General features: G+C 46.6%; 1 protein-coding gene across 2 annotated transcripts; it reads left to right on the top strand.

The window, feature by feature from the left end:
* Positions 1-484: 484 nt before the first annotated feature.
* On the top strand, positions 485-8,158 carry ERP29 (endoplasmic reticulum protein 29). Of its 2 annotated transcripts, XM_021698597.1 has the most exons (3): positions 485-768; positions 5,327-5,465; positions 7,327-8,158. In XM_021698597.1, exons 1-3 carry the CDS (start codon positions 625-627, stop codon positions 7,827-7,829), a joined length of 786 nt encoding a protein of 261 aa, XP_021554272.1. In that variant the 5' UTR covers positions 485-624; the 3' UTR covers positions 7,830-8,158. The 2 variants fall into 2 exon arrangements, with proteins under 2 accessions (XP_021554272.1, XP_021554273.1); XM_021698598.1 differs by lacking the exons at positions 485-768; positions 5,327-5,465 and adding an exon at positions 1,290-1,490.
* The last annotated feature ends 1,764 nt before the right edge of the window (positions 8,159-9,922 follow it).

The following is a 9,922-nucleotide window of genomic DNA, read 5'->3' as shown; positions in this document are numbered from 1 at the left end:
TTGCCGCTGAGGCACTCACCACAAAGCAGGCGCTGGGCAGGGTTCAGGGGTGGCCCTGACCCCCATGCTGACGAACAGCCGCGTCTGCGTGACCTACTCGGGTCCTGGCTAAGGGAGCTGTGGGAGTATGACCGACCTCGTGAGGGTGGTAGCACAGACTGACTGACAGACTAAAGTAGTAGCGGGTCCCAATGGACTGCCAGACGGGCCAAAAGCAGGAACAAATGATGGCCAGCCTCGTCATCTTCGAAAGTAAAGAGAGCGAACTAATCGCTGCAAAGACGCCAGACACGCGCTTCGAGCCTCTCCTCACGCAGAGGAGGACGGGAAAAGAGCAGGAGGCCTGCGAGCCTCGCCGAGTGCGCGTGCGCAGCAGCCTCTTTCCGCCACCCGCGGCCCCGCCCCCACACCCTAGGCCTGCGCGAGCTTCGCCGAGTGCGCGCGCGCGCGGCAGCCCCATTTCCCCGCCCCTCACGTGGCCCCTCCCTGTCACCCTAGGCCGGCTCGAGCCTCACAGGCTGTACACGTGCGCGCATCCGAGCCGGCCCTGCAAGTCACGTGACCCCCGACTCCGCGTTTTCTCTACTACAGCCTTCCTAGCTCCTACTGCCAGAATCCGGCGTTATGGCTTCCGGCATGGCCCGCGCCGCTTCTCTCTCCCCGGTATTTCCCCTTCTCTTGTTCCTCCTGCTATTTTCCGCTCCGCATGGCGGTAGCGGCCTGCACACCAAGGGCGCTCTTCCCCTGGATACAGTCACTTTCTACAAGGTAACGGGGGTGGGGGAATCGCGCGCAGGTGCAGCCTGAGCACCGGGGGAGCGCACACCCGTGGGGAAGAAGGCAGGGCTGGCAGAAGGTAGTCTGTAGCGACGGTCCCAGGGCTTCCCTCCATCCTAAAGGGCTGGTGGACTCTGGGCCGGGGCCATACCGTGACCATGGGGCACACAGGAGCCAGGGTCCCCGCGCACCCTTGCCTTTGCAGTATTTGTACTTCCTCTTTTGCAAAAGAGCTGCAGAGATGCCGTCTAGGGAACCAGGGGCCCCTTCCCGCACCTAGAGGGAGAGGGCGGTGCCGGGCAAGATCCAATCCTCGAGTCCCAAGTGGAAGGCCTGGAGGGCGGTGCGAGGCGGACGCCACAGTGCTCCCGGCTGTGGTGGGGCTGAGGAGGTGAAGGAGGTGGTTGGAAACCCGGCGTGTTAACTGGCGTTTCCGCGACCCTCTTCCCTTGGTGTGGAATGCACCCTGCTTTGCAATATGCAAACAATGTTCAGAGATCCTGTGTCTTCCTGAAAAGTGCAAGCGTTAAGAATAAGGGAACTCTGTAGGGAATATCTTGGGCTTAGGGACAAAATGAAAAAAATCGGGTCAAGACTTGGAAGGATTCGCCTGGGTAAATGGACGTTGGAAATGTTGAAGGCTGACTGCAGTCCCAACTCTCTCCTCTGGCACCTGTCTTCACCCACCGACAGCTTTCAACTTCGCCTACAAGGTGGGCAAACTAAGCATTGAGAGAGAAGCCATTCGTTTTATTTTCTTAATTTGTACCCATTGCTGGGAAGTGAAGTTCTAAGTTCTAAATCTGTCTCAAACGGTTGAACTTTTTCTATTCTCAAAAGGTTTCCTTGTCCTAGATTTGGCATCTGTGGCTTATTCAAATGTTTAGAAGTGTAGGTATGGCTAGTTGGTTGTCAGGCACACCCCACAGCACCCTATGCTTTTGGGGCCTTTATTGGGAAGATTACACCCCACCCCCAAAAGCAGGAATGGGATAACATCACAGACCAAGTGTGATTTAGGGAAATTTTGCACTGTAAAGTTAATAGTATTTCCTGTTCAGTTGGTGCCTCTCTGTTTTTACTGCTACCACGCTGGTCTCAGTCGTCCTTACAGTAGTCTTGCAGGTCTCACTGCTCAGCCTTTCCTCCCCCCTCCTGACCGTTCTCCCTTTTGTTCCCTCAGCTCCAGCCATACATGCTTTCTGTCCTTTGAGTATTCCTAGCTCATCGCTGACATGGGCCCTTTGCACTGGCTGTTCCTTCTGACTAGAACATTCTTTGCTCAATCTTTGAAAGGCTGGTTGCTTCTCATCATTCAGGCTTAGGTTAAATATTACTTACCTTCTCAGAGTCCTTCCTTGACTTCCTCTTCCCCCTGTCAAAAGAGCCAGTCACATTAGTTGGATTTCTCTGTGGAGCACTCATCACTCATTTTTTACCCTTGTCTATTTTATCATCTCCCACACTAGAATATGAAGAACTGCCTTGTCTATTTTGTTCCCTGATCATCTGCACGACCTAGCAGGTTACCTGTCACATAGAAGATAATAATAATTTGTTGAATGAATGAACAAATGTCTTCAGTCCCTTTCTAGATCTTCCTTCCATCACCACTGAACAAAAGGGGAGCTACCTGGTAATACGTCCAGGGGCCTTGTGCTTTGTCTTTCAGCAATTTCCAGTGTCTTTTTTTGTTTCTTGCTCTTCACCATCACTAGAAATAAGAGACCCTGCCTCCTTTTTTTACTGCTTTATTCACTTAGAGCAGTGTCTGGCACGTGATAGGTCCTCGGTACCTTTTTATTCAATGAATGAATGATGAATTCATCTTCATCTTGAGGAAGCAAGTTGCCTAAATATAGGATATGGTGGAGTCGATTCCTTAAGGATAAAGAAAGGAGACAGATTTCTAAAGCAATTAAGAGGTACAGACTGATTAATGAAAAGGAAAAAATTCACTGTGCAAATGTGTGCCATTCAAAACCATTCTGCTGATGGCTTAAAATGGCAGAATAAAAGATGGAGGCCTCAATTCTGTTTCAGTGTTAGACCACCATATAATTATTAATTATTCCATAATATGAATGTAGGCTCCTTGAAGGTAGGGATCCTGTGTTGTGCTTTTAAAATATTTTTCCCCCAGACGTATGTAGCATCTGCTACCATAGCCTACCCTAGTTGTGTTCGTCTATCAAATATTTTCAGAACATCTGCTGCATGCCAGGCACTCTTGGGCAATAGGGATAGAGCAGAAAACAAGTCAGACAAGGCCTTGGTACTCATAATGTACGTTCTAGTGGAGAGGACAGACAACAAACACTCAGATAAGAATTTTAGTGAGTGATTAATGCTGTGAAGAAAGCACAGCAGGGTAACGTGATAGAGGAGGGTGAAAATGAAGTAGTGCTAGCATGCTATGAGTGGAGGAGGCCTCTCCATGGGGTGGGGGGAGGGGGACCACATTTGAACTGAGCTTTGAATGAAGGAGTTGGGGAAAGTGTATTCCAGCCTTCCAGCCAGCAGAGACAGCAAATGAAAAGGCCCTAAGTGGAAATGAGTTTGTTGTGCTGAGCTGAAATAAGGACAGTCAGGCCAGAGGGATGTGATCTGATTTATATTTTAAGTCTTACCTGTGGGGCACCTGGGTGGCTCAGGTGGCTCAAATAAACAAATAAAATCTTTATTTTAGAGATAAATTTTCAAGAGAGAGAGAGGGAGAAGCAGGCTCCCTGCTGAGTAGGTGCCTGATGTGAGACTCAATCCCAGCTCGGGATCATGACCTGAGCTAAAGCAGATGCTTAGCCGACTGAGCCACCCAGGCGCCCCAATAAATAAAATCTTAAAAAAAAAAATCCTACCTGCCTTTAGGCCCCCAGAGCTCAGATTTTGGGGCCTCACTTAAAAAAACTGCCTGTTCTGGTAGCTTCTCCTCCTTTCCTTGTGTCCCGAGGCAGTGTTAAATATTTTTTTAAAAGCTAAAACCAAATAGACAACACACATTGAGGAACAAAGACTAACAAAAACTGGAATGATGTCAATTTGTGACTTAATTATGACAGTGATTGTCTATGATGAAAAATTGGCCAGAAGTGATTACTTTGATTAGAAAAGCAAAAAATTATAGGAGAAGGAGAGGGCAGTTTGTTAGAATAAAGCTGTGCATTGGGAGAAACCATCAAAACAAAGATCTTGGGGATTCCTCTAAAACTTAAACAGAATTACTATATGACCCAGCATTTCCACTCCTAGGTATATACCCAAAAGAAATGAAAACAGGCATTCAAACAAACATTTGTACACAAATGTTTATAACAGTGCTATTTACAAATAGCCAAAAGGTGGGAACAGCCCAAATGTCCATCACCTGATGAATAAATAAATAAAATGTGGCCTATCCATACAATGGAATATATTTTCCCACAAAAAGGAATGAAATACTGAGACATGCTACAACATGGGTGAACCTCGAAAGCATGATGTTGAGTGAAAGAAGCCAGGTACCAAAGGCTGCATATTGTAGGATGCCATCAGAGTGACCTCATAGAGACAAAAAGCAGATAAGTGATTGCCAGGGGCTGGGGAGAGAAGGAGGAATGGGAAGTGACTGCTTAAAATGTGTATGGGTATGTGATTCCTTTTCAGGAATGTTCTGGAATCGATATTAGTCATTGTTGCATGCTAGTGTTAATGGACTAAATTTCACTGTACTGTACACTTTATTTACTTTTATTTGATTTATTTATTTGAGAGAGAGAGCACAAGCAGAGTGAGCGGCAGGCAGAGGGAGAAGCAGGCTCCCCACTGAGCAGGGAGCCCCATGTGGGACTCAATTCCAGGACCCTGGGATCATGACCTGAGCTGAAGGCAGACACTAAACCGTCTGAGCCACCCAGGCGCCCTGCTGTACACTTTAAAATGGCTAAAATGGTGACTGTTGTGTGATGAGAATTTTACCACAATTGAAATAAAGGTCTTGACCCTGACAGTTTAGGACCTGGAGATCTAGCCAAAGGAACTGTGGTCTAGGGAGGGGACATTGTCCTAAGCCTGCCTCTCAGCAACTTCCTGTGAGCCCTGAAACTGCATAGTTCAGCCTTCGGCTCCCTAGCCAAAGCACCTCTATGGGTGCCAGATGATTGGTTGGTTGGTTTTTGTCGGATTTCTTGTTCATTGTTTACTGAGAAAGGCCCTCTGGGATGATGGGCATACCATGGGGCCAATGGGGCCAATGTAGTATTTTCTAAGGGTTCCCTTAATCTTACTGAAAAGGCCACTGGAAGAGAAGGCCTTAATAGAGCTGCAGCTTTGTTTATTCTTGTATATGTCTTTGATTACTGTGAACCAATACCTAATGGGGTACCAAACACCAATAAATTATTAAATGATTCAATGGGTCAATGAATGAATGAATGAATATTAGCGTGTGAGCACTTATCTCCCTTGCAGGCATGGTTTCCATTCTGTTTCTTAAACAAGGGTCCCTTGAGAAAGGGAATTAGCCCCAAAGGTCCCTGGAATCCTGGACTTGCTCAGCTCTCTGTGCCCTCAGGTCATTCCCAAAAGCAAGTTCGTCTTGGTGAAGTTCGACACCCAGTACCCCTACGGTGAGAAACAGGATGAGTTCAAGCGTCTGGCTGAAAACTCGGCCTCCAGCGATGATCTCTTGGTGGCAGAGGTGGGGATCTCAGGTATGGACAAGTCCATCATGACTGTGGAGGGCAGAAGGGGAGGAAACTAGGAATTATTTCCGTCCTTGTAGGTGGAATACCCAACACTTTTCTAAGCCACACAGGAGTGTAAGTGGGATCATGGCCTCGAGAATCTGGTACCCGTGGCAGGCTTAGCTTGAGCAGATTCTGATACCACAGAACCTCAAGTTCGTCCTTGCAGGTGCCCGAGGGAAGGGGATTCCCCCATCCTTCACCCTCCACCCCACACTGACATTAAACCTACTCTGAGAATCTGGAGCTCTCCTTGCAGGGGACTGTGGTCAGAGGAGGTATCATGCTTCCTAGGGTCTCCATAGTCACTTCTCCATCTTCTTTTCAGCTGTTTTTTACCAAAACGATTGGATTTTGGCTTTAACTCAAATCCATCAGAGCTACCACTAAATCAAGGACAGCTATCAACCACAGTGACCACTCTTAATAATAATAGTTGTCAACATGTGGTGGTTCCCAGTCTGTAAAGGTGTGCACAGACAGTGCACTTTGCATCTCCACTTGAACCATGCCTAAAAAGTGAGGCACATTTTCTCCCATTTTTATACTTGAGGAAAACTGAAGCTCAAGGAACTAAATGACTTGTTTCAGGCCATGGAGTAGTAGGAAGTGGCTCATCCAGAACTCCACCTGAGTATTTATTCCCAAGTGCAGTGGTTCTTCCCTCTCTCAGCTTCCTTCCAGCTGGGATGCCCCAGTTCCCTAGCTAGCTGGAGAGTCTGGTCCTGGGTAGAGATAGTTGCCACACTTTTCCAGGGCAGTCAGTTCTGACCCAGCTGCAAATCCACTCCCTTGGGGCTTTTAGAAAAATAGCAGCTGACATTTATCAAACATTTACCATGTGCCAGGCCCCTGTGCTAAGTGTTATCCATGTATCTTATCGTTGTGACAACTCTAGGAATAAAGTACTATGACCCCTGTACTTCATGCTTAGAGTACCGTGCTCAAGATTATACAGTTTGAAGTGGCAGCATGGGACTGGAACCCCACACTTCCTATACTATGGCCCCATAACAGGCAGCCTTGGCCCTTTCTTTTTGGCAAGGTATAAGAAACCTGATGTCACAGCATCAGTCCTTGGCACTGCTACTGCCTGTTAGGAAGTACATAGCAAATACCATAGATTGCATTGAACTCTCCAGTTTAAGTGCACTTTTCTCCCCATTGGGTCTTCCCAACACCTCACATGTGGTAGAGACTCTGCCTGTTACCTATCCCATGTTCCCCTTGCTCACTAAGCTCCAGCCAGAATGGCACTTGCAAGCCTTCAGTCCACCCAGCTTAGTCCTGCCTCAGAGCTTTGACACTTTCAGTCCTTCCTACCTGAGACATTCTTCCCAGATTATCATGTGTCTGCCTCCTTGAAACTCCAGTCCTTCATCTTGTATCATCTCCGTAGAAAGGCCTTCCATGACCACCCAAAGTAGGCCTTCTTACCTACTGTCACATCATCCCATTTTATTTTTATCTTTTTGGCACTAATTATGTACGTTTGTTTACCATCTCTCTTCTTACCCTTGGAAGAATATAAGCTCCTTGAGGTCAGGGAAGTTGTAACTCTTAATCATAACTAGATCCGTAGCACTCAGAACAGAACCTGGCATATAGTGGGCATAGAATAAATATTCAGAAGAATTCCCATTTTGCAGATGAGGAAAGTGAAGTTCAGAGAGGTTAAATGACTAATGCCGCGTGGCTAGGAAGTAGCAGAGGAGAAATGTAAACACAACCAGGATCCTTCCTGCTGTCAGCTCAGATAGGCCTCATAGCAATCTCCTGCCCTGCATTCCTCTTGGTCTTGCTCCTCATACCTGATTTCTGTTCACAGATTATGGAGATAAGCTGAATATGGAGCTGAGTGAGAAATACAAGCTGGACAAAGAGAACTACCCAGTCTTCTACCTCTTTCGGGATGGGGACTTTGAGAACCCAGTCCTGTATAGTGGGGCGGTGAAGGTTGGAGCCATCCAACGCTGGCTAAAGGGGCAAGGAGTCTACCTAGGTATGCCTGGTTGCCTGCCTGCATATGATGCCCTTGCTGGGGAGTTCATCAGGGCCTCAGGCGTGGAGGCCCGCCAGGCCCTCTTGAAGCAGGGGCAGGACAACCTCGCAAATGTAAAGGAGACTGAGAAGAAGTGGGCTGAGCAATACCTGAAGATCATGGGGAAGGTCTTAGACCAAGGTGAGGACTTCCCAGCTTCAGAAATGACCCGGATAACCAAGCTGATTGAGAAGAACAAGATGAGTGATGGGAAGAAGGAAGAGCTCCAGAAGAGTTTAAACATCTTGACTGCTTTCCAGAAGAAGGGGGTCGAGAAGGAGGAGCTGTAAAAAGGCACTCCGGGTTTTCCAGGGTTTGGTGGGAGTGGGGAGGGGAGCGTTACCTGCTGGCTGTGAGAGACCCTCCTGGGATGTAAGAGAGTGATGGTTAAGGTGGCACTAATAAGCCAGAAATCTGAGCATGCCCAAACATTGACGCTGATGTGACCGTGCTTGGGACATCACTATACCCAGTCTGTGTATAACTGGAGCACTTACCAGATGGCTTGTGAAATTCCCCCTCTGAAGGAATTGGTGCTATAAAGAAGAGTGTACGGCCCAGGTCCTTGACAGGTGTTATTCTGACCCAATTAAAGTTTCTGTGTTTTGGTTAAAAGGGATCTGAAGCCATTCAGTTTTCTTTCACAAATTATACTTTGGCCTGTGATCTGCTTTCTCCTTTGAATTTATTTTTTAATCTAAGCCAGTATGGAGCGCACTCTACCACGGTAATTGACAGTCCTTTTAATACTGTAGAAACTGGTCGCAGCTCAAGGCCTACCTATATTACTTTCCACCGGTGTTGAAACTCCAGTGGACTGATTGTGGGTGGCAAAATGCATTGTCCTTTTTCTGGTCCTTAAAGTGGAATGGCAACTTTTTTTTTTAAGATTTTATTTATTTATTTGACAGCACAAGCAGGGGGAGCAACAGGCAGAGAGAGGGAGAAGCAGGCTCCCTGCTGAGCAGAGAGCCTGATGTGGGGCTTGATCCCGGGACCCTGGGACCACCACCTGAGCCAAAGGCAGATGCCTAACCGACTGAGCCACCCAGGTGCCCGTGGAATGGCAACGTTAAAGAAGCTCAGTGTAATCATTTTCCATACTCCATGAAAAACAGAGCAAATTCTTAGTTTTACTGATAAAAGCAGATGGTTTTTTTTTTTTTTGAGTTGGATTTAGATAGCAAAATAATAGAATTCAGTCTAATTCGAAAGTTTTTTTTAAAAAGGGGATTGTTTTCCATCTAAGCTACTTTGTCACTGTCAGTTACTAAGTACCAATATTAAAGAAGCGGAGTGGGAGACCACTGTACTGACTTAAATCTGTTTTCAGGAGTGATGAGCAATTACTTGCAATGGTAAGGTTCATGATACCATCTCCACTTTCATATTTAACTACTTGGAAATACCAAAGTGCAGCTCCTGAAATATTTATTATTACAGCCACACAAAGAAATTTGAGTTGAACGGAGTTAGCAAGTAAAACCTTGTCTGTGTTCCTCCATTTCAGCCAGATTGGTATTTAAAGTCACTGGAAACTAAAAAATGCAGGAAAAACCATGTGTTAAATTGGATGGAACAAAAACAATTGTGGTAGCTTAGGCTCACAATTCAAACCAACTAAGTAAAAGATGTTCAGGGGCACCTAGGTGGCTCAGTAGGTTGAGCGTCTGACTGGATTTCAGCTCAGGTCATGATCTCAGGGTCATGGGATGGAGTCCCAAGTCGGGCTCTGTGCTCAGAGCAGAGTCTGCTTTGAGATTCTCTCTCCCTTTGCCCCCCCCCCCATAAATAAAACCAGAAAAAAAGATGTTCAGACCTAAACACCTGCCGGTAACCAGCATAGGTACTCTCAACATTTGAGAAAAGGATGTAACTCTGTATATATTTCAGTATTTCCCCTACTTGTTTCATTCTAATTGAAAATTTTGGAAGATCTCTCTGGATGCTTCTCACTGATAAACTTGTTTAGCTGTTCTAGTTTTTTCTCATCTGTATAAAACAGGTTCACTTCCAAAGAACTAAGCACTGTCGTAATGGGAAATACAGTAAGACAAATGGCAAGTAGGGAGAGAACTCTGAAACTACATGCATCCACAGTCCCTGAATGTGATCCCGTCAGTTGTGAAAGGTAGCAGCACATGAATGGGTACTTCATTGGATGAGTCCAGGCTGAGTATTATTATTTATTATTTATTTATTTATTATTTGAGAGAGAGAATGAGAGACAGCACGAGAGGGAAGAGGATCAGAGGGAGAAGCAGACCCCCAGCTGAGCAGGGAGCCTGATGAGGGACTCCATCCCGGGACTCCAGGATCATGACGTGAGCTGAAGGCAGTCGCTTAACCAACTGAGCCACCCAGGCGCCCGAGTATTAATATT

This window comes from Neomonachus schauinslandi, chromosome 14, assembly GCF_002201575.2.
Source record: "Neomonachus schauinslandi chromosome 14, ASM220157v2, whole genome shotgun sequence".
Taxonomy (NCBI): domain Eukaryota; kingdom Metazoa; phylum Chordata; class Mammalia; order Carnivora; family Phocidae; genus Neomonachus; species Neomonachus schauinslandi.
The sequence above is the reverse complement of the archived record's forward strand: the minus strand, read 5'-3'. Positions and strand labels throughout refer to the sequence as shown.

What these genes read in the sequence shown, in the direction of transcription:
- ERP29 (XM_021698597.1), top strand. Translation starts at nt 625, where the DNA reads ATGGCTTCCGGCATGGCCCGCGCCGCTTCTCTCTCCCCGGTATTTCCC. An exon ending in ATACAGTCACTTTCTACAAG is followed by an intron (nt 769 to 5,326) that starts GTAACGGGGGTG and finishes CTGTGCCCTCAG; the next exon opens with GTCATTCCCAAAAGCAAGTT. An exon ending in GGCAGAGGTGGGGATCTCAG is followed by an intron (nt 5,466 to 7,326) that starts GTATGGACAAGT and finishes TTCTGTTCACAG; the next exon opens with ATTATGGAGATAAGCTGAAT.